General features: G+C 39.2%; 1 protein-coding gene across 3 annotated transcripts in view; it reads left to right on the top strand.

The window, feature by feature from the left end:
* Nucleotides 1-25,937, top strand: part of DOCK4 (dedicator of cytokinesis 4) — a 182,204-nt gene that overhangs the window by 24,970 nt on the left and 131,297 nt on the right. For all 3 annotated transcript variants that reach the window (XM_072146918.1, XM_072146919.1, XM_072146916.1), the window contains exons 2-4: nt 21,885-21,968; nt 23,171-23,211; nt 24,842-24,897. In XM_072146918.1, the coding sequence (XP_072003019.1) occupies nt 21,885-21,968; nt 23,171-23,211; nt 24,842-24,897 (181 nt within the window). The remainder of the gene's footprint in view (nt 1-21,884; nt 21,969-23,170; nt 23,212-24,841; nt 24,898-25,937) is intronic.

Here is a 25,937-nt window from a genome sequence, read left to right as displayed (position 1 = left end):
TATGTGACAATGGAAAGAACGATAACATTTGCTGTGTTGCGGAGTATCATTCTGCTTTAATATTTAGGCCTATTGTTTGTGGTGGCTTACTTATAAAATAATGTGGTCTCCTTGCAGTCCCATTAATTGGGGGATACATTTAGCTGTCCTCTGGAAAAGCTGGTTAAGGTGAATAATATAAGTCCTCCTTAAACAGGATTTTACAATATCTGCTGGCAGGTTCCCTTTTAACAGAATTACGGTGCCAGTACCCTAAACAGCAGCTTAACCACTTTCAACCCATCTTTCTCATGGCCTGGTGTTGTGTCCATGTTGAAAATCTAACTTTGAGTTCCTATGCGAATGAGAAACATTTTCAGAGCTTATTTATGAAGTCAAGCTTTTCCTGCCTCTGCACAACCTTTCCACGGTTTTCAGCTATGTCAGTAGCTGGTGGAGTGCGATATAACATTGTATATCTTAGCCGGCTCTTTTGGCCCATAGCATATGTGCCATTGTCCCAGCAAGCATGCCACAGTTAATTTTCTTCAGAAGACTTCACGAAAGCCAGTCATGTTACTGAAAGCTGGGCCACCAGTCGTAGTGGGAGAGCTGAGGCCCATATGTTGCTTATTTGCACATGGGTTAAAATTTTAAACATTTCCACAACAATGGTCCATTAGAAGTTAACTGATTAAATGCTGTCAATCTTTTGGTGCTGTTTGCGCTGCTGATATTTGGGTGCAATTCATATCGGAGACCATATACGGACTTCATATCGGACTTTTATCCATATACGATGTATGAATAATTTCACAACGGAGTGTTCTTCACTATACTGCCTATACTGTCTGATTCTGTTAGCTGTCCCCAGGTAGTACGACTCTGCTGTCAATGCTTTTACAACTGGAATACCTTTCTGCTTCAGAATTATTTCATGAATACAATATTTAGCTAAAATGACATGACAGGAGAGTTCACAGGTACTTTTTAAAGTCGCAAAATAGGAGTGAAATAGATTTAAATACAGAAATAAACAAATTGGGTAAAATGATGCCGTAAGGTTGAAGATCAATTTATCCTTTTTATATGTTCTTTGATAAAGAAATGAGCCAGTCAACATAATTCCAACTGTGGTGAACTGCTAGATTTAAGAGCTTCGTCTTGTGTTGTAACACTCTTATCTGTTCTGTGAAGTGTAGCAGCTTTGGAGTTGCTATGGAAATAGCATATTGCTATGCCGCTTTTTTTTTTTTTTTTTTTTTTCCCTGTACTGATTTGACCTCTTGTGTGCTGAATCCAACTGGGTTATATCACTGCTAGTTGTAAAACAATAAACTAAAAATACCAAAATATGTCCTACATCCTGCTTCTTGCACTCTAGTGATGTGCCCCCTACCAAAGTCTGTCAGTTTAGGCAAAATGTCTAAGTACATGGTAAAGGCATGTTAAGCGATCATTGAAGTGTAACAGTAACCCTATGGCCAGGTCTCTAAGTTCCAGCTTTTTTCATAGTAAGGTCTTTTGTTATTACTAATTGTTATGGCATTAAAAAAATCTGTGTTGAAATCATAAAAAATGTCTAAAAATAATGAACTTTTAGCCAGTACCTATAATAATAAGCATCAGATGCCTTTGGGATTTTGATTTCAATTTTGTGCTGGTTATAGTGGTTTATTGTATCAAGGAAAACCATTCTGAAAAAGTTCCTAGACCCTTTTTTTCATTTGAATGGTGGGGTTATATGAAGTTACATGTAAAGAACTAGGGTGCATGAGGTTTTTTTATTTTTAATTTTTCCATGTACCATGTATGAAGGTATGTTTTCTTTGTCACAAATTGTACTTCCTTCTTTTTTTTTTTTTTTTTTTTTTATAAATCTTTATTTACGTTTTTTCTTTGAACAATCACAATTTACATTTCTTATTACAAAGGTCAAAAACTTATTACAATCCTTATTATTATTTTTTAATTTTTTTATCATTACATACAGATCACATTTTTATATTATAGAAAACATTTCCATTATGACCACTCATACTTATGTCATAGCCTAAAAGAGTACTTCCTAATGGCAGTATTTTAAATTCAACAAAACTGGAGACTGATTTTAGACCACTACATGAGATATTTTCACACAGTAAAATAGAAAGATTTTGTTCTTTTGAGTAACATGATGAGAAATAACAGTAGGTTGCAAAACCTGGAGAGACAGGTCAAAATAATCTATCTCCGTTTTAGCTTAAAATGTCAATTGGAGGTTTCATTCAGAGAACAACTAAAGTCTTCTGCAGCTGAACAGATGGAATTGCTTTGTTACCAAGTGATCACATACCATGCTGGCCACCAGCTTTGGAGGGCAATGTTAATTGGAGGGCCCTTTTAACTTGCAGTTCCATACATAGGGCCACATTTATCACGCGTTTTTTCTGTTGTTTTTACGCCTTTTCATTCAAGCGCACCGTTTTTGCGGCATTTTTGCGATTAAACGCCAAACTAGCCACGCAGCACAAATAACCAGCTTTCCCTCATCTATCTTACCAATCCAGATGTTTTGCTGCGCCTAATGATATTCATCACTTGCAACGTTTGCATTTAGGCGCAAAAAACGGGTGCAAAAACACTCCAGCCCGAAGGTGGCGTTATCTGAGAGGAAAGCACTGAGCCCCTTTGCAGAAGAGCTCATTTCTAGCAGCAAAGCTCAGCCAGACACTGGAACATATAATAGATACATTAGATACTCTGCAGACATGAGCTGCAGACTCTATTTACAGTTCATCAGCTTCTATTTACAAAATATTCTGCAAAACGCTGAGCTCACAGCAAGAGCAAGAGAAGTTTGCACAAGTTTGCAGAAGCTTGCGGAGGTTTGTAGATACTACAAACAAGTGTCCCCCATGTAATTCTGCACAGTATCACCAGTGTGTCTGAGGGGGATATTGTGTAGAATTACAGGGGTGCAGCAGGACACCCGCACTGGGGGATCCCCTCCAGGAGAAGCCCCTGCTGAGGAGGTCACTGGGTGCAGGGTGTCACACACCTGGGTGCTACCGTGAGTGTTATCTTCATTCTGGGATGTGGGAGAAGCAGAGAGGAGCTTGTAGCAGGATGACATGTAAGTGCCCAGATCTAACATTGCACCTAAACTGCGCCTAAACTGCGCCTAAACTGTGTTAAAGTAAAGTGATTAATAAGAGGCAGAAAATATACTTATCACGGATGGTTGTAGCTTGTGATAATTCTGGCAAAACAGTGCGCCAGAATTTAGGCGCAACTACTACACTTAGGCGCACAAAAGTGATAAATGTGGCCCATTGTGTGGTGGGAAATAGTGCAGGGAAAACCAGAATGCAATACTTCCCCCTTTAAATTTTCAGGATTTGTGAGGTCATTTTGTTAAGGTGAGAGATCTCCTTATGAGGAGACACCCTTTTATTATATGGGTTGTTGCTCCTGTCCAAATTGATATTAAGTGCATGCATAAATAATGGCAAAACAGAAAAAAACAAGTATAATTCCCTCTTGGTCAAAGGCATAGATACCGTATATACTCAAGTATAAGCCATCCCAAGTATGAAAACTGGGAAAACCTATTGACTTGATTATAAGCTGAGGGTAGGAAATGAATCAAATGCATTGGTCCCAGCCTCCCAGTATATAGCCAGCCCCCAGTGATATGAGGGCGGTTCAATAAGGTGATGACAGAGGATGTTCCTGAGGTAAGTTGGTGTTATCATCGCGTGCTGCCATTTATCAAATGACGGCAAAACAAATTGCAGACTGATTGATAGGTTAGTTTGGATTTGGAAGCCATTTGAGCAAGACTTATTTTGTGATTTTTGCGAAGATGGAAAAAGAGCAGTATCGTTCGCTAATTAACTTTGCTTTTATCTCCTCACATTTTTTCCCATCCAAAAACAAAAGTTGGATGCTGTTCATGGGGACACTTCGCCATCTTTGACCACAGTTAGATATTGGTTCAACGAATTTAAACGTGGAGCGAACATCCACAGGGAAGACGGTCCCATCGTCTGGAAGGGTCATGGCCAAGATTTTTTAGGATGGGAACGGCATCATCCCTATGGATATTTTAGAAAAAGGAAGAACGATCACCGGACAATACTACAGTGAGTTATTGGATCGCTTTGACAAAAAATTGACGAATCGGCCGCATTTGGCGATAAAGAAGGTTCATTTGGAGTTGTCGCCACCAAACTGCATGAATTGTGTTATGAATTGCTGCCACAACCTCCGTATTCAACCAATCTGGATCCCTGCAACTTATTCTTGTTCCCTAACCTGAAGAAATGGCTTGTGGGAAAAAATTTAGTTTAAACAAGAAAGTCATTGCCGTGAGGCGTATTTTGACAAATCCTTTTAACGTTGGGAGAAGCATATCTTTCTAAAAGGGGACTATGTTGAAAAAACAAAACAAATATATAATATATTTATTTCTAACACGGGTACTTATTGAACAGCCCTGGTATATAGCCAGCCAGCCAGCCCTCACATAAAGCAAGCACATAAAAAAAAAAAAAACACTTACATACTCACCTTCAGCGGTCCCGATGCCCGGCTTTATTCAAGGAAGTACATACCAACTCATTAAAAAAAAAAAAAAAATTTGGCGATGCCAGCTTTGTTCTGTGTCTGAGATGAGATGACCAAGACTTCAGGATGGTCACATTCCAGTCCTATATCAGACACAGATGCCATCTTTGGGAGTAGTCTTCAGACACAGGCGCCATCAGAGTAATTTTACAGTTATCTGATCACATGATTAAAGGTTAATAAATGCATTTTGTGCACACAAGCAACCTACTAAGCCAAACATTGAGGTTTCTCCCTGCAAAATTTTCTCCCATATTAGACCATAGCAAACTTGTCAGGTGATTTCTAGTGCCCCACTTAAAAGAAAAATTTGGCAGAGGAATAGAAAATGAGCTCTTTGATATTTTATTAGAGATGAGCGAGTATACTCGTCCGAGCTTGATGCTCGTTCGAGTATTAAGGTACTCGAAACGGCTTGTTGCTCGGACGAGTATTTCTCCTGCTCGAGATCGAGCATTTAATTAAAAAAACACAGTGAAGAACAATGAAGAATAGAAAAAAAACAGTGAACACAGTGACCACAGGATCATTTAAGTGAAAAACACAGTGAAGAACACAGTGAAGAATAGATTACAGATGTTCTGCACATCTGCTTACTTGTCGGAAGATACGCGCGAAACGGCAGCAGGGAGACATCGGGCAGCATGGGGGAGACATCGGGCAGCATGGGGGAGACATCGGGCAGCACGGGGGAGACATCGGGCAGCACGGGGGAGACATCGGGCAGCACGGGGGAGACATCGGGCAGCACGGGGGAGACATCGGGCAGCACGGGGGAGACATCGGGCAGCACGGGGGAGACATCGGGCAGCACGGGGGAGACATCGGGCAGCACGGGGGAGACATCGGGCAGCACGGGGGAGACATCGGGCAGCACGGGGGAGACATCGGGCAGCACGGGGGAGACATCGGGCAGCACGGGGGAGACATCGGGCAGCACGGGGGAGACATCGGGCAGCACGGGGGAGACATCGGGCAGCACGGGGGAGACATCGGGCAGCACGGGGGAGACATCGGGCAGCACGGGGGAGACATCGGGCAGCACGGGGGAGACATCGGGCAGCACGGGGGAGACATCGGGCAGCACGGGGGAGACTTCAGTGGAAGAAGAGGAGCGGATCCCGGGACAGCGTATCACCCCGACAAGTAAGCAGATGTGCCGAACATCTGTAATCTATTCTTCACTGTGTTTTTCACTGCGTTTTTCACTTAAATGATCCTGTGTTCACTGTTTTTATTCTATTCTTCACTGTTCTTCACATCTGCTAACTTGTCGGGAGATAATATACGCGCGGAACAGTGAAGAATAGATTGCAGATGTTTGCATACATCTGATCACTTATCAGAAGACATTCTTTTTCAATTAAATAACACATTTTATTCCTGAACCATGGTCCCTTTGAAAAATGCTCGGGTCTCCCATTGACTTCAATGGGGCTCGTTATTCGAGACGAGCACTCGAGCATCTGGAAAAGTTTGTCTCGAATAACGAGCACCCGAGCATTTTAGTGCTCGCTCATGTCTATATTTTATCATTTTATATAATTTAACCCCTTCACGCTCTGCGACAGATATATCCACCACAGAGCTATGGAGTGTGTATGAAGAGGGCGCATATTGCAGCAAAGACACATCGCTATCAAAGACACATCCTTTTTTGTACACATTCGTTTAATTTTTGAAAATGTATTGAACGGAATAAAACCTGTATAAATTTGGTATCACCGCAAACGTACAGAACCAAAGAATAAAGTAGAGGTGTTATTTGGAGCTCATAGTGAAAATCGTAAAAACTGAGCCCACAAGAACGTGATGCATGTGCATTTTTTTTTTTAACTTTTTCCACATTTTGGAATTTTTTTCCTGCTTCCCAGCACACTGCATGTTATAATAAATAACATCACAGGAAAGTAAAATCTACTGCGTGGGGCAGTATATAGCAGATTGGCAAGATATGACTGCTGTATAAAAGCTTCTTTATTCGGTATATGTTCTTCGATCACCCCAAGTAATATATGCATATATCTCTTTGATAAAGAAATCGGTGATATCTTTTGTATTTGATTTTTGGTGGTTTTAATGTTCTGAGTTGTGAGAATCCGGGGACTAAGTCCTGCAGCTATTGCTATCCACAGAGGGAATAATAATCTTTTAAGCTTCTCTCTTAAATATTAAGTTCAGCCATAAATGTGACTGTATAGCCTTGTGCGCATATGCTGTTGGGCACCTAATGATCAAAGTGAATTAAGGTGATCATAACTGTGGTTATTCTGCAGCTCAACTTGGACAGGAATCGGTAGCGAAGCAATCTCTTTTTACTCCCTGCTGTGCAATAGAAATAGTTGCGGCATCCCGGCTTGTAGCAGATGTCCTTATTTTGCCTTCCTCCTCCTCCAGGCCACACTTCTCAGATGTGGCTGGCTGCTTTCTGACTGTATTTGTGTGTGGATTCTCCTTGCTGACAAATTGCACTGCAGACCACAGCACTTGTAAGTGTGAAAGGTCTGACATCTCGTTATCAGTCTTTTACACTGGCCTTATGACCGTTCATCCAGAGTACAGTAAATGTTTATTCCAGGGGTCACCCAGCCAAATGTATGCCTTTTCATGCTTCAGCACCCTCTTTGCTTTTGGTCTGTGTATTAAATGATTAATAGACTGCTACACCAAAGTAATGTTCCCTTATGAATGTTACATGAATCTGTGTATACAAGTGCATTCTAACATATATTTGTATGAAAAATATACAAAACTCCATCAGATGATACATGAGGCAGATTTTTTTAACTCTTGACGTCAATTCATGGATCTAGAGCAGAATAACCTGTGAACAACTACAGATGGCATGAAAAGGATAAAGGTCTGCTCCTGCAGCTGTTTATCTGGTGTCTAACCTGTGATCTCTACACAAATAGGATTTCACTGCTGAGGTGAGTCAGTGAAATTCCATGGAAGTCACCACTGTGCCCATTGATTGGCTGCATTGGTGACCTCCCATGAACAGTCCCTCTTATGAAATCTGTGAACTGCTGGATGGGACACATGAGCTGCTCTAAAACATCTTTGTGTAATATGTGGAAAACCCTTTTAATGAATTGTAAAATGCCTCTATCTTAGGAATAAAGATAAATTATATGGAGTTTTTCCAGTTTTTTTGTTGCATGTTTTGTTTTTTGATTTACATAATTTTATTAAATATTTTCCATAATATATACAACACCGTGCATGAAATGGTCAAGAGGACCAATGGAGAGTCCAAATAGTGGGCATGATGGCTTCATCACTCGGCAAGCTCATCACAGCTGGCAGATGTTCTAAATAGCAAACAAAGGCAGATGTGATCCATACAAATTGTGCAAAAATCCTAAAACGTAAGGCTTCACAAAAGCATGGCATACAGTTAGGGAAACCCATATCGATCAGGAAGAGGACCGGGTAATCTCCCTGAAGTAGAGCACACAGAAACAATAACCGATCAGTTCTTTGGATGCTATTCTTGAGTATGTCCATGGTAGCTACAGCTTATCAAATTTGGTTGTGGTATCCTATTTATGGTAGGCGCCATTCTCCGGGAGTATCAGCCATTTAACTTTGGCAATAAATTCAGCCCTGGTGGGGCATGTTGCATCCAGCCATCGCCCTGTAATTAATACACAGAGCATATGTAGCATATAGACCACATCTTCCACAAAACCCAATGTGCACGTGTGTGTGAATTTATTGTTAAAATGAAGTCTACATATAGTTACTAACTCATGACCTGTTTTCTGCAGTTGATTTCTTATTCTGATTTTGCTATTCAATGATTGCCTAAAATTCTTATAGCCTTTACATTACCTTGTACAAAATGTTCTTCTGGTTACAGGTTCCCGTTAAGAATTAGAGTGTTATTTTTATCAGGGGAAAGGTTGCTATAAACAAAGCACTGTATATGTCAAATATATATATATATATATATATATTTTTTTTTTTTAAAGTCTGTTATTTGGTGTTTTTTGAAATAAAGTATATGAAACTTTACTTGGCTCCCTGCCAAATATTTCAGCGTGGGCTGCAAAAGTAACTTCCGCCTGAAATAATATATTCACTGCACTCCAGGCTCCTGCCCCTCCTCACCCTCCCACATCCTCTCCCTGCACCAAGGGAGAAATTGTATGCATTCAACTGACACGTCATCAGGGGGAGAAGCAGGGACCAGGAGTGCTAAGCAGAGCAGTGAATAAATTCTACAGCAGATGGAAGTTGTAATTTGAAATTTATCTCTGTGGGATTAAAGCTGAGCTAGGTAAAATTTCACATACCATATATACTCGAATGTAAGCCGAGTTTTTCAACACAAAAATGTCAAAAACTCTCCTTGCCGATGCCCTCCGCAGGTCTGTGCATGCCAGCTGTGCAGACACTAGGATCAGGGGGGCTGTCTATATACTTGGAAACAGGGTCTGGCTGGCTATATACTTGGAGGCAGGAGGCTGGCTAGCTATATACCGGGGACTTGAGCTGGCACCAATCCATTTCCCACCCTAGGCTTATACTCGAGACAATAGATTTTTCCAGTTTATTTTGCTTATATTGGAGTCTGATTATACTTGAGTGTATATGGTACTTTATTTCAATCAACAAATAACACAGACATATGCAACATCTCCCACCGGAGCCTTGCCTTTTATTGGAGCCTGGAGGCAGCCGGTGTCCAGGTTGGCTAGTGTGGTTTAGGGCACGCTGTGGTCACAGTACTTGGTATAGGGCTGACCTACAGCCTGCCAGCTCTCCAGCAGGTGGTGTGTGCAAGAAATATGGAGGGAGAGGCTGAAGTACTGGTTTCTCCCTGGGGCAACCCTTGAGTGTCTGTAAGATAGGTCCCTGGGTAACGGATGGGGAAGCCAGTGGTGGTAAGCAGCCGTATCTAGGGGTCAGACGGAGGCAACGTTGTGCAAATCAACTCACAGTTCTTTATTGAACAACAGACAGCACGCAATGGGCCAAAACAGTCAAACAGCAAATTCGTATTCTGGTACTGGAGTGGTCGTGGAGAGTGGTCTGCAGGATAAGGCTCCAGCCTGATGGTATATGCAGGCTCGGAGAATTGAGATGGAGCTGTGTTCATTCTGTAGAAGCTGCAGCTCTGGTTAGTCTCCTGACTCAGTTCCTGGGACTGGTATCCGTGTAAACACTAAAGTTGTGCTCCACACTCTATCTTCACTCAGACCATGTGGTCTGGACTGCTGACAGGCAAAGACCTGAGACTAAGACTATGAGGTCTGGACCAAGTGCTCCCATTGCAAAGGGGTTTTATACTCCCCCTGGTGGTAGCACCTCTCCAATCACATTCCAGTTTACAATAGAGACAACTGATTGGATAACACTTTACACCATTTAACTACTGCCTTGTCTACAGCTACAATTACATAATCTGTCATAAACTTACTACATGACTACCTCTGATAGCTCCTACCATGGAGAGGGCGCTATTCGGAACTAACTGCCTGTCTATGTATTGGCAGGGGTGTTGCACATATTTTAAAAACATATTTGGCATATACAGTAGTTTGTTTCTGGCTACCTGTCCCCTGATAAAAATAAAAATCTGGTGACAGATTTCCTTTAAATACTATGGTACTTATTTAAAACATTTTTGAGATAAATGCTTCCTCCTTTTTACCTGGTTAATTGGAACCTTTTTTTCTTTTTAGCCAAAGTAAATACAATCACATTTTGCACTGTAAGAAAGTGTTTTGTGTGGTTTAAAAAAAATATCTGATTGTTGTTTGAGATATCAATCTCCGAGGTAAAAAAAAAAGTTGTGCACTAAATAATTAAAATCCTGTCTATATACTTATGGTCTCTAATATTTGTAGGAGCATATCAAGAGATGGATGATCACACTTTTGCGATCAGCAGGCAGAGATGCTGTCTCTAGCTTCCCATGTGACGTTGTCTGATGCTAGGTCAAGAGAACCTGTCAACAGGGACCTAATTTTCACTAAAAACAGGTTGTAGAAGCCCATCACACCTACAGTGCAAATATGTATTTTTACCTTTTCTAAGCATTTAGCATTACAACATAATTGTGTGTTATAACTTACCTTGCACCCTGACAGAATCATCTGCCAGTGGATGCATTTAAAAAAACACATGACTTGTCTGTGCTGCTCACTACTCTTAGCCCCCACCTTTGTGCTCCTGTACAGCTCCTCCCTCACCCACTGACATCAGCTCACCACGCTGTGTGCTCTATGAAGGAGCAGGAGGGAGGAGATGTACAGAACACAAACTTTTACAAATGTTTTACATCCTCACATCCATTCCTACTAACAAGCATTACAGTTGGTACTTTTATACACAGTTTAACACACACACACACACACACACACACACACACACAATCATATAATCTAATACAGCCTTATGACCACTATACCTACTACCCTTTAAGATAGATGCATAGAGCCAGACAGTTAAAGATGTCACTTTCCCCTCTTTCCAGGACAGATGGGGGATGGGGAATACAGAGAACAATAAGAAAGCAGCTGCTGACTTGCAGGAAGATGAAGAAGACTGAGCACAAACAGAAGTAAATTGTCTATATCCTGTGTACCAGACTGCTGCTCCCTTCTCCTCACTGACTTGATTTTAGCCTTGTCAAAGCCTAGAGAGGTGGGGTGCAGAACATGATTGTAGAAAATATTGTTTGTATGCTAGATTAGTTATTATACAGAGCAGCTGAAGGGAAGGAGGTGCACTGTGTTTTAGAACATGATGGGTAGACTGCAGACGGGACAGAGAAGACATGCATCTTGGCTACAGGCTTCCTGTACTTGCTTTACACACATTGCATAGCCCCATCCCTTCACCCTCTGCAAACCCAGAAGACCATCCTGGTATTTTCTGTTGCCTCCTGCTTCTTCTTGGCAACCTGAATGCAGGGCTGAAGGGGGAGTAGGTCTGAGAGTGGCAGAAACCAGAGCATAAGGGCTGCAATAAGGTGATGAATGTATGGAAACAGGTTAGTTTTCAGCTATTGCACCCATAGAAAAAACTTTGTAAACTTTATAAATTGCTCTTTAATATTGAATCTATTGTTGCTTTTGTTAAATAAAAATTGCATTCATTATTTAATATAATTTAAAAAGAAGCTTCCAGCTGCATCTATACCTCATACTTAAACGCAGACTTTTATATGGCAACAGCTATAAGGGGTATATTGTCCCCAAATTCTTAGCCATATTGTTGGGTCCTGGCCTCTCCATTAAATGCTCCTCAATCAGGAATTATTATTTTTTTTATGTTTTTGTTAACATACTTGTTCAATATCTCATTGGTAAGCATGGTATTTAGCTGTTTTGATGCTTATGACATCCTGTACATTCATTATGTGGTGTTATTGCAGCTCAGTTTCATACATGTTTGGCCACTGTACAATGTAAGTAGTGAATAGAAAATCAACACTCATCCATGCGCAATGGTCTGACAGGTGGGGACCAGAGGAAGAACCCTTCCTGAAACATTATTTACTGAATTCCTGAAAGCTGTATATGGGATGTAAAGGATGGTAATAAATTACTTTTTAACAGTTGTATATATTGGTTAAGCAAATTTACTTGGGCATTTGTTTTACATACAATATTGTGAGAGATGTGGATGGATAATTCTAAATCGGGATTATTTTTCCTTCCACAGACTAGGATTCATTTTGATCCAAATATGTAAACAGACATGTGTTTATTCTATATGTGTAATCTTTCTGGTACATACTCCTACTCTTGGTACTGAAATTGCAATCGTACACAAAGCACAACTGATACTTTTGTGTAAAATTGGCTCATGTCTGCAGTGAATGAATTAACAGTTGATACAATTTGCATAACATTAGCCATCACTTCATCGTGCCATCACGCTCTAAGCTCACCATGACCTATTTTACTGTATATGTGGAAAGCCTTTCAGCAATGCAGTGTATTTTCAATGACCACAGTATAAATGGCTACTAATAATTTTAATGTAGTTCAGCATAGATAATTTTTTTTTTTACTCATTGTGTGAGTTTTCTAAACATACATTTTGTCAAGTTTAACTCTTCATATTACATGCAATGCGTCTTTAGAACCCATTAATATAGGAAAAATATAATTTTTTCCTGACAAATAACATAAAATGGTTAGTATAAAGGGGCTGTACTGGAATACAGATAGAATATTTTATATTGTCTGTGCCATCTCTCTATTGTGAGCAATTAGCTACCATACATCTTAATGAAAGGATGATAATGCTCCTAATCACAACAAATTGATTGTTGATGATCATATTAAGACATTTCTAATACAAAATTATTGGTTAATAGAACAATTTTTTATTAATTGCCTCTTGCCCACTTAAGAAACAAAATTCAGTCACTGAATATTATTATTTTTTTTTTTTATTCAAAATGTAGTAACTGTTTGTTTCCTGTGTATTTAGACCAATGTATATAGCAGTTTTGAGAGTGAGCTGTCTTTTATATGGATACAGTGAGAGCTTGGGCAAGCACAGTTCCATCACAGCCCGTACAGCAGGGGTCAGGAACCTTTTGGCTGAGAGAGCCATTAAAGCTACATATTTTAAAATGTAATTCCATGAGAGCCATACAGTATGCAATATCAAAGTTTTTTTCCTTAATGTGTTGCACAATCAGCCTTTAGGCGCTCATAACGGCTCAGGACCGCTCCATACAGAGTCCCACAGTTAAAACACAAGGAAGAGAAATAATATATTTTACTCTGACCGGAGCTCCAAAGTTCTCAACTCGTCCTTATGATCCAGTATATAGCTAATCCGTTGTTATCTTTCACAAAACTTCGCACATCTCCACAGATCCTCCAACAAGAATAGGTCACCATTTAGACCACCACCATCGTGTTTTTTTACTCCTCCTTTGCCATTTTTCTTATAGCAGATCACTAGAAGAAACACACGTGGGTATAGCGTAGTTTGTTCTTTACACTTAAAATTTATCAGAATAAAATATACTTACAAAATATCTATTAAAAAGAGCATATCAAATATAAGCAGGACGCCAATCTCACATGTCTGCGTAAAAATGGCAATAAAGTAGGAGCAAAAAAGCGAGATGGTGGTGGTCTGAATGGTGACCTATTCTGGTTGGAGGATCTGTCAACGGAAACCATTAAACAACGTATTTGCTATATACTAGATCATATGGAACGAACTTCGGAGCTCCGGTAAGAGTAAAATATATTTTTTCTCTTTCTTGTGTCATACAGTATGCACATGCCCACAGTAGATAGGTAGCCACAGCATATGCCCCCCAGCACAGTCGTTGCTTAAGCAACAACGTCTGGTGTCGCTTAAGCAACTATGGCGGTGGCGATGGCACCTGGGTCGCACAAAGCACCTAGGCAGCGGTAACATTGCTGACTGCATCCAAAGATCAGCACTGTGTGTGTCTTAGATGCACAAAGCAACTTTTGCTATTTACTAAAGATTTACCTGCGAGCTATATGCAGCCATCAAAAGGGCCACATTAAGCTCCAGAGCCATAGGTTCCCTCCCCCTGCTTACAGCATGGTTTCTCTTGATATTATGGAGACACAGCTATATACTAACATCACTCTGATATGATACAAAGGATGATACAACAGCACCAGTATTGTGTTCCTATTTCTTTGCTGGCTTGTGTTTTTTTTAGGAAGTTCTTGTAAACAGTTCAAATGTTTTAATTCTTTCGCTCCATTTCTGAAACTTATTTAGTTGGAAAAGGACAAAGAATATAATTTATATTTAACTTTTGGAACATTATGCATCATGTTACCAGGAAACAAGAATCACCTTGGTTATCTTGGAAAGAGTCATGTAATTGTTCTGATAATTAACGCTATACAATGACCAGTGCAGCAGGGGACAGAAAGCAGGCCAATGTCATGTTTACCACCATTGATTTTTTTCTTTTCTGTTTAATTAGAACAACTAACTGAGTTTATAGTGTGACTGCTGGGAGAGGATCATCTATGCTGCATTACATTGGGCTCTGGTTGTGAAGGGGTAATAATTGACATTCAGCAAGTTTTACATTTGATCATTTTACTTACTCTACCGATTTCTGCAGCAGCACACGTTAATGTTGACCTCTGTTACTGGCTGACAATCTGTCATCTGCAAGGCAGGAATTAAATTGGATGGGGTAGAGTGGGCTGGTCTTATTTTAGCAACTGTTTTGGGGGCTGAGTTTCTAAGTTTATAGTAGCTGATGAGCTGAGTTTTCAACATGTCTTATATCACAGCCCTTTACTGATGCCTGCAGGTACAATGACCTGTTCATTTTGGTAGAACAAATATTGCTACACATGCTTTATATATAGGTGAGTTTGTTTTTTAGTCGTTTTGGTGATCTTCGACATGACACAGTATTGGTTAATAATATTGGAAGTCTGAGCACCAGCCTGAGGGTCCATGGCTGCCAAAACCTCCCACCAACTTTGAAAGCGCCTAGTAGAAATACTAATCCAAGGGACGACAGCCCTGAGTTCCTCATACATGTCTTTGCTCTCGGCACACATATTTACTGAATCCTATAGTAGTCTTTGCCTCTTTTTAATATCTACAAGATCACCAGCTTCTCTTCTTCATGTTTTTAAGACCTGTCTAATCATGAAGAAAAGAAGCTGGTGAAATTGTAGAATATTAAAGTATTTATCTCAAGTTAAGCAGGGGAACCTGTATTTGCCTCATTAATCACAATGAAGGGCATCTGATGACCAATGATATAGTGTTGTCTACCACTTAGTGTAGCGTCGGTCAAACAGAAAGGCACGTTTAAAGGTTCTGCCGTGAGTAATGTTGAAGCCAGAACAAATCTCGCTACAGTCATACAAATCTATCATGTAGTGTTGGTAGTGTCAGGTATTGAATCAGTTACAGCTCTGATAACTCCTTTTATCATGATCATCTGTTGTTGCTGGTGTCATTGCTTTTCGAGTATGTGACTGGCAAACACTGTAGAATTTGCTAACACTGGAACCATATATGTCACTAATGCTAACTCCATATGCCACTATAACAATATATGTCCTGTTTTATCATTTATAAAATGCTTTAAAATCAATTATATAATTATGTCTGAGAATCCTTAAAAGGATTTTCCCACAAAAGAAAATTCTCAAATCTCAATCCCCTAGTGATGTTTCTACAATAAAGATTAATGAGATCCCTATTACACAGAGGCATGACAGACAGAGGCTTAGAGACTATTACACAATCCGCTCCGCTACATCTCTGTTCTCAGACATGTGCCTGCCTCCCCCTTCCCCTAGATCACTTATCTGCTTGTAGTTTGTAGTTTTCAGCTTCTCTCTGCTCCTGAGGTGGTGCTGGCAGAAAGTGATCAGAAAGTGTCAGTGAGCTCCGAGCAGGCACTGAAGGGGGGAGTGGCTACAGCCAGAGAGAGACAGAATCTCAGCAGCACAGGGTCGTATGGCCGCCATTTTGGATCCCTAAGTCAGAAGTTTCAGGGTCGTCTCTAGAGGCAACTTAAATTGTGTACACCAGGACTGATAGAGGCATGTTGGACTTTAATAACAGTGAATTTGCGAATGTGTTATTTTTGTTATCCTGAGTACATATAAGAAACTTGTCTTTGTGAGAATACCCCTTTAAAAAGCCTGTCAGGCTCTAGTAAGCATTACATTATAATTATCTTTAGATAAAGCACTTATACAACATAGCCTAATGTACCCTAAACTAATTCATGAAAAGTTAATTCCCGAATTCCTAATTCTGGAAATCATTACCTTTTTTGTGGTTGAAATGTCTTAATAACCATTTGACAAAATTGCAATTGAATGAATAGTGTGCAGATGATAATCGTACACTCTGTTACTTTTTAAAGAAATATGTTAATGTGTTTTTCTTTTTCCACAGTCTTTCTTCTGGTTATTTAACCCCTAGGGGACTCGGCCTCTTTTGGCCTAAAGGACGCGGCCCCATTTTTCAAATCTGGCCTGTGTCACTATAAGTGGTTATAGCGTGGCAACGCTATGAGATATCCAGGGGATTTTGAGATTGTTTTATCGTGACACATTGTACTTCAAATTAGTTTAAAAATTTGGATGAAATCTTTTGCGTTTATTTATGAAAAAAACAAAATTTGGCAAAAATATGGAAAAATTCTTTATTTTCAACGTTCTAAATTCTCTACTTTTGATGCAGATAGTCATAGCACCCAAATAAATTCATAACTTACATTTCCCAAGTGTCTGCTTTATGTTGGCATGGTTTTTTAAGATTCCACATATTTTACTAGAATGTTTTGAGGCTCAGAATTTAGGTGCCACTTTTCACATTTTTTGTAAAATTGCCAAAACCCGTACTTAGATGGACCGGCTCAACTTCTAATTGACACTGAGAGGCCTAAATAATAGCGACACTCATAAATTACCCCATTGTGGAAACTACACCCCTCAACGTATGAAAAACCACTTTTAAGAAGTTTGTTAACCCTTTACGTGTTTTATAGGGGTTAAAACAAAATGGAGGTGGAGTCTGCAAATTGTAATATTTTTTCACAATACACTCATTTTGGGTGGAAAATTAAACATTTATAATGGATTAAATGAATAAAGGCTCCACAAAGTTTGATACCCAATTTCTCCCGAGTACACGGATACCCTATATGTGCTGGTAACCTGCTGTGTGGGCGCACGGCTGGGCATAGAAGGGAAGGAGGCGCCATCCAAATCAGATTTGCTATGTCACATTGTACAGGCTATAATTTTTTTCTTTTTTTTATTGAGGACCTATAGGGGCTTATTTCTTTTGCCACATGAGATGCACTTTTCTAATACATAATTTTGGGGCCTCTATAGCTAATTGGTGAGATTTAATTAACTCTTTGTTGGTGGAGTAAATGAAAATCATCAATTTTTAGGAAAATTTTTATGTGTTTTTTTTTTTTTTGTCCATTAACCATACCATGAAAATAGTATATTATTTTTATTCTATGGGTCGCCACGATTATGAAAATACTTCATTTATATATATTATATTATATATATTATATAAATTGTTGTTAATTTTAGCATCACCGTCTTTCATATGCATAACTTTTTTATTTTTCAAACCTGTTTAAGGGCTTATTTTTTGCAAGAATGATAGCTCTTTTTAGTGGTCTTATTTTAGATTGCGTAACTTTTTTAAATCACTTTTTTTAGAGCATTTTTAAAGGGCATTAATTAAAAAATCATCTTTTTCAGAGAGAGTTTTTTTAGGTTGTTTTTTTTTACGGGGTTCACTTTGCGGATCTAATAACGATTCTGTTTTATTATACAGATTGTTACGGACGCAGGGATACCAAATATCTGGGGGTTTTGTGTATTTTATTCAATTGTACTGAATAAAAACCAATTTGGAGAAAATCTTGTTCATTTTAGCATCACCATCTTTTTATATGCATAACTTTTTTATTTTTTGGCTGACAAATCTTGTTAGGGGCTTATTTTTTGCAAGAACAGTTGTTCTTTTTAGTGGGCTTATTTTAGAGTGCATAAAATTTTTTAAATAACTTTTTAGAGCATTTTTTATAGGGTATTAATTAAAAATGATCTTTTTTCGGAACGTTTTTTGCGTTTTTTTCCTCCGGCGTTTACCGTGCGGGTCCAGTAACAATTCTGTTTTATTATGCAGATTGTTACGGACGCGGCAATACCAAATATGCAGGTTTTTTTTGTGTTTTTTATACTTTATTAAGTTTTTTTATGGGAAAGTGACATTTTAGGGGCTTATATTTTATGTATTTATTTTTTATTTATCATAATGTGTAGTGTTAAAGGGGTATTCTCATCTGGGCACTTACATTCAGTTTCATTAATCTGCCATATATAAACATTTCTTCAATTGGATGTTATTAAAAAAAATGTTCCTGTGTGAAGATAATTTCTCATAACTGTAACCATGTTGTCCCTTAGAAACGAGCTAGCTTCCTCGGATACGGCCACGTCTGATATATTGAGTGTACAAAGAAACAAAAGGTTATTGTATATAAAATGTCCGGGAGTTACTACATGTCGCACAGCCGTCCTGTGGTAATGATTGCTGAATCCTGGTGGTTTGGCAGGACTCTATAGCGCAAGTCTGGCCACCGCTGCCAGAGTATGACGTGGTCGTATCCGAGGAAAGTATCTCGTTTCTAAGGGACAGAATAACTACATTTATGAGAAATTATCTTCACACAGGAACATTTTTTTTAATAACATCCAATTGAAGAAATGTTTACATATGGCAAATGAATTTAATTAAATGTAAATGCCCAGATGGGAATACCCCTTTAAGTGTTTTTGCATTTTTTTACTTATACATACTTGAACTTAAACCAGTGATGCTCTGATCGCTGGTTTAAGTTCAATACACTGCTCTACAATACCATTTTATTGTAGAGCAGTGTAGACCCGGAAGGGGTCTGGCTGCCATGGAGACCGGGAAGCTCCGGGGCACATGCCAGTCCTCGGAGCTGCCCAGAAGAGGATCGGATCCCCCGGTAAGCGGCACGGGGGATCCGATCCACAGCAGGAACACCCTTACACGCCGCGGTCATGCTTGACCGCGGCGTGTAAGGGGTTAGCACCCGCGATTGGAGTCGGCTCCGATCGCGGGTGTTACAGCGCGGTGTCAGCTGTAATAGACAGCTGACAGCCGCTGCTTCTGGTACCGGCTCCGTTCGTGAGCCGGTCCCAGAAGCTGGACGTTATACTACGTCCCGGTGCGCTAAGCATCTAGCCCCGGGGACGTAGTATAACGTCGTGGTGCGCCTAGGGGTTAAGCAGTTTGTGTAGTTCATCTTTCTGTCCTGTATACCACTGAGAGCTAAAGATAAAAGATCCTGATAGTGTCTAATGAGTAAATTCTTTACAGACCATCCCTGGAAAAGTCTTATGACCAAGAGTTGAATCTTTAAAGGGGTATTCCCATGAAGAAAAGTTTCTTAAATGTACTGAGGATAACAAAACATTTCCTAATTCACTGTTATTAACAAAAATACAGCATTTCACAGATATAATTCCAATCTTTTATCAGTCCTGGTGTATACAATTTTGTTGCCTGAGGTTCTGAGTGTACATCTTCTGATTATCTTCGGGTAGGGCAGATTCTTCTCATGAATAGCTTCTTCTATCTGCATGATACACTGCTTTCTGCCCCTCGCCCCTGCATTACAAGATGAGCTCAGACTCTGTCATTTCTGCCGCAAGCAGCGTGCAAAGACTTGCTTTATAAGCTACAGATAAGATCTTTATTCCAGGGGAAGGAGGTATAGCAGAGTTTATTCTGTGTGTGTTATAGCTAAGATATAGCAGAGCTGGAATTTGTCATTGTGTTTTATATCCATCTCGTGGATCTCCTCATCTCTCATCCGTCTCACCTCCTCTTTTTCTATGGGTGAGATACCAGTGAATGTTCAGATATTAATTGAAATTGTAGATAAACTTATACCCTGATAATCTAAGCGCATTGTCAGCACACAGCAGAGAGGAATCATGAGAGTCCCCGCCTACACTCTGGAATTTTACACTAACAACCACTAAGTTATAGGAGCTAAAACATCAATAAAACAGAGTTAATTTGTAAAGTAAGGGGGTTCAAAATGAGTTTTATTGTGTAAACTTCACAAGGGAATTAGAATTTGAGAACCTTATTTCATTGGCAAACCCCTTTAATGAGGAATTTTACAAACTTTATTATTATCGCCAATATGTCTTCATTTATGAAATTAAACAAATGGCTTCCAAGGAGCTAATTTTAGTTCAGAATTATAGGAAAATATTTTTGTTCTGTCAGTATCATTTTATTGCTTGTTCATCTAAAGTTTGCTCACCGTACACGCATGCAATGCATGTTGTTTTGCGACTAGATCATAGCTGACATCATGCCAGGGGGAAATGGGGCCCAAAGAGTATTCCCCCCCCCCCCCATTACTTTACAATTTTACTCAGTTTTACTTATGTTTAAGTTCCTATAACGCTCAGTGATGGTCATTGTAAAGTAGAGTGTAGACGGGGCCTCTCTGAGCAGACACTTCATGATTCCTCTGTGCTATGTGCTAACAAAGTGGCTACATTACCAGGGTCCTGATATATCTACACTTTTATTGAGCTTTTGAACATTCACCAGTATCTGACTGAGAGATGAGATCCATGAGATGCATTTAACACACACACTCTCAGCACTGCTACATCTGAGCTATGAAACACACAGCCCCTTGCTATAAAGATCTTATCTTGCCTGTAGCTTGTAGATTTAGTCTCCACTGGCTGCTTGCTGGCAGGAAATGTGTAAGCTCGTGTTGAAATGCAGGGGGGAATTTACGGTCAGATCCTGGGGCAACCAAAATTGTGTATACCAGGACCGAGATATAGGATAGAATTATATCACTGAAATGCTGTATTTTTGTTAATAACCGTGAATTAGAGAATGTGTTGTTTTGTTGTCTTGGTTATATTTAGGAATCTTGGCTTGGGAATACCCCTTTTAATGCCACGTAGTAGAACAGCCAATATTGAAGCATATGGTTTTGCTGTAGACATTACAATAATTAAGAAACCATTTGTATGTAGCTGCCAAATTTCCGGTCTTTCCTGTTTAGCAGTTCAAGTAACAATTTGATGGCCCTTTGCCCTATTGTACAATTGGTTTTTGCATGGAGTTGCAACGAGGTTCATGTCAGGAGATTCATGCAGCATTACACAATACATGTATAAATCAGGATTATTTTTGAAGTATATTTTTGATAATGATGGAATAATGGATTATTCTTACCATGAGTCGCATATCAGATCTATACTTGATCAGAATGGAAGAACACTACAACACAGTTCAGAAAATATGCAATAAACAAAACCTGCAGTATCTATAGCTGATGACAAACTGAGTGTCATGGAGTCCTTTCTTCCTAGAACCTTTTCTGGTACCTAGTTCGAATTGCAAAGACTTTCCTTTGTTTACCATAAACTGGTGGTAACTAAAAAAGCACTCAGTTTATCTGGCAAATGAAGGTACAGATAAAAAGTAAGTAGTAGGCAGAAGTATGTCATTAATAATATAATAAGCAATTAATTCTGACTGTAGCTATTGACTGTATTGATGGCAGTTACACAATTCTGACATGTGTGATGCGCATGTTTTGCACCAAGTGTGGACAAGTGCCTTTTTGGGTGCAGAAACATGCACATCAGACATGTCACAAGTTCTTACAAATTCCCCACTTTATATTACATGTGGCAATGAATATTTATTATACCTGTTTTCTTTTCCAGTGGTGGCCAGCTTTCGAGCAACAAACCCACATGGCTTAACGTTAGAGATTGGAGACACTGTTCAAATTCTTGAAAAATGTGAAGGTGAGAGACTGTAAAATAATCCATTGTTTATAAAATGGTTGGGTATCAGCTCTATTGTAGTCAAGGATCTGATATAGGCCTCTGCACAGTTTTTTGTTGGTTTTAAAATGTTGACTTTTTTTATCATAATAATAATAATAATCTTTATTTATATAGTGCCATCAAATTCTCTAGCGCTTTACAGATTATGGAGAACATATGCAAATACAATAAGTTGTTATAGAGTAATAACATTATCATATGAAACAATAGGATTGAGAGCCCTGCTCAAGAGAGCTTACAGTTTGAGGATGAAGGGGTGACACGGGGTATATCAGATCTATACTTGATCAGGAGGGAAAAACGCTGAAATCCAGTTCAGAAAATAAGCTACTGTTCTTTAGAGTAGGCAATAAACAAAACCTGCAGTATCTGTATCTGATGAGAATGTATAGTGAGCTTGTATAATAAAGAATATATATTCTTTTTAAGGGAATGGAAAAAAAAAATGTAATAAATAAAAATGCTGCTGCTTGAACCAGTTATCAGGTGCCATCTTATATACACAGTCCAAGGTTGATGGGACAGCAGAGAAGCCTGCTTGGTGCCTGGCTTTTCCAGATAACAGACTGGGGGTACACAGAATTGGTTCATAAAGAGAGGGTTGAAATTTCATGCAGCTAACAAGTGTGATAGGCCTGGCCAAATAAATAGCTCTTAAGAGCATGTTTGAAGCTGTGGAGGTTGGGTATTAGTCTGATAGACCAGGGTAGGGCATTCCAGAGAATTGGTGCATTGGTGGCATTCCTGGAGAAGTCCTGGAGCCATGAGTGGGAGGTTTGAATTAAGGAAGAGGATAAACTGGTGGATTGAAGAGCACAGGTTGGGCAATAGACTGAGGTAAGAGGTGATTATTTTAAACTGTATTCGGAAGGAGACATTGTCTGAGAAATATATCATTAGTGCATGCTGCAATCGTTTTCCTCTGCAGAAAAACATAGGTGCAATAGCATCATTGACTGTTAAGATGGACCTGTCTTACAATTCTTTGTAGAATGGGAGGACAAAGAAATTGGCACCATAATTATTTTCTACAATAATTTTCTCCATTGCGCACCACACCACTGTCCTATAGAAATGCTCTGAAAACCTATTTAATAAAATCAGGGGAAAATTGAAATGAAATAAAAGCTATGTAAATGCTATCTTTGTTATTTTTGCAGGCTGGTACAGAGGATTTGCTCTGAAGAATCCAAATGTTAAGGTAAAAGTAATTTAAATGTTTTACACTTTCTTTCGAGCTACATCAAAGTTCAGTAACAACATTGCCTTCCCCAAAATAATCATTTGATACATTATTCAGACAATATTAAGGTTGCTGACAGGAACAAAGTTACATAGATAATTTTAAGATGGTTGAACCAGTAAAAGTGTAATTCTAATGATAAGGTTTCTGTAACAAAAATACACATTAGACTTCAATGGAAAGAGCTGCATTGACACTTTACTCCACTAAATAGTATATGGCACGGTTTTCTTTTTTTGCCAGAATTGTGGCTGCCAAACTGTTAGATTTTAGGAAGAACTAATTAACCTCTTAAAGAGGCTGCAGTTTGCCTGTGGAGTGCAATCTCCGTGAATCTGTCCTCTGACGGAGTGCACCAACTTTTTTTGGTGCACCTTTAACATAGATCGTGCAACACAATTCTGTCGGACACTGCATAATAAATGTGCTGCACCGACCAACCGTGCAAAATTTTTTGTCGCGTATAGTACAGCCACGGACACTTTATAAATACTGTACATGTGCAAACAGTTTGCAGTGAAAAGAATGTGCAAAGTCGGCCCTAAAGCTGGTGCAGGGGCTTTAATAGATTTGGATCATTGTGTTAGTATTCCTCTAATATACAGTAATTGCGTTTATTCTGTGTTTATACAAATTGTGATGTAAACAGGATGCAGATTCAATGGGAACCTGAAAGTACACAAATGCAATGCAAACTCCATGTGACCATAAACGTGACCCAAGTGCAATGTTAACGTGACCCAAGTGCAATGTAAATGTAAACGTGACCCAAGTGCAATGTAAATTATCTTGTTAAACAAAATTGGGATTCCTAGCTATGACCTTATAGAGCAGTGGTGGCGAACCTATGGCACAGGTGCCAGAGGTGGAACTCGGAGCCCTTTCTGTGGGCACTCAGGCCATTGATCCCAAGACAGAGCTCACCAAACAGTACCAAATTCACCAAATCTTCCTGCAGACCCAGGCAATTTAAGAGATGCTACAATCAGCGCTATTTTAAAACGACACTTCATTGAATTTTGGGAACTACTGTAAAAGTGTGAAAGTGTTGATAGGACTGCAGTATCTTTGTAGGTCATCCTACTGGACCCTACATTCTTACTGTACAGAGAGACCCTGGTGAGAAGCTACAATGATAGTCTGAATGTCCCCTCCTTCTTTCAACTGTATTAGTGGCCTCAAGGGACTGATACGATTGATAAATGTTGAAGAGCAGGTAGCAATAAGTAACTGCTTAAAATTCAATGTTGGCACTTTGCGGTAATCAAGTGGATTTTGGTTATAGTTTGGGCACTTGGTCTCTTAAAGGTTTGCTATCACTGTTATAGAGCCTTGGTCTTTTCAACTTGGTAACTACCTAAATCAAAAGCATACGTCCTGAAGAAGCTAATCTTTCCTTGTAACATGTTGTGGGGGGAGGCATGAGCTTGTTAGGTCTTATTTTTCTAATTGAGCAAGTAATCTCATTTGTGCTGCAAGCACTAGAATAACATTGTGTTCTGTGGTTTGATGTTTGTCAGATATTGTATAGTAAATTCTATATATGAGTTTTTTAGTTCTGATTAAATTTTTAATATTCTTTTCCCAGGGTATTTTTCCATCCAGTTATGTACATCTAAAGAATGCTACAGTGAAAAACAAAGGGTTGGTATTTGTCTTATTAAAAAGCCTTACATACTTCTTGGATTGCATTTTTCTTATTTTTAAATGATTGAAACATTACGTTAATATTAACTTTGTAGATATTGTGGTTAGAGTGTTTTTGTCTTCCTGCCATCCAAGTGGAACATGTATGAATCACACCTGCCCCCGCATTACTCCGACTGCTTTTTATGTTTAAAGTTCAGTCTTGTACTTATGTATACTTTTTGTGTCTTATCACAGACTGTGCAAAATACTGCATTATGGGAGGAGGGCTCTCCAATATTTTGTTCTTTGGCTGTCCATTTAAAAGTATCGCTTTGTTCAAACAGTTAATGCATTATCTCCAACCCTGAAGTATGATGTACCTTATCCTCCATCTAACCTGCTAGTGTAGATAATAAGGTCTGACCCTTTCATTAAAGGGCAAGATGTGTTCCTGGTTACTGTGTACTTGCTGAGTCATTTGAAAATTCTAATGTATTTACTCCACAGCGAGAAATATACTTTAGCTGCTTATATCTGCATTACATAGAAATATCTTCTTCTCCTCTATCGGTTTTTACTATTTTGGTGGTTATGATTAGTAGTTATATCAAAAATGCATTGCCTACAGATGCCCATGTTACATGATTTTTATTATTTTTTTTATCTTCTTACTTTTATAATGACATCTGATGAACATGATTTTAAGAGGTGACATTGTTCTGAACTCATGCAATACCAATCAATGCCTTATAGCAGTGATGGCTAACCTATGGCACGGGTGCCAGAGGTGGCACTCGGAGCCCTTTCTGTCGGCACTCAGGCCATCACCAGAGATGACTCCAAGTATCTACCTGTAGTCACAGACAGTCCAGGACTTGCTGTGCACAGAGGTATTTTAAAGTTACAGCGCTACCTGGGACTATTTTCTGCTTTATTGGTGTCCTCAAGGTGCTGGTATCAATGAAAACTGTGACAGAGAAGGGAGTATAAATCACAAATTAAATTTTTGTGTTGGCACTTTGCGATAAATAAGCGGGTCTTTCTTGTAGTTTGGG

Source organism: Engystomops pustulosus, chromosome 4 (genome assembly GCF_040894005.1).
Source record: "Engystomops pustulosus chromosome 4, aEngPut4.maternal, whole genome shotgun sequence".
Lineage (NCBI taxonomy): Eukaryota > Metazoa > Chordata > Amphibia > Anura > Leptodactylidae > Engystomops > Engystomops pustulosus.
This window is presented reverse-complemented; position numbering and strand designations above follow the sequence as displayed.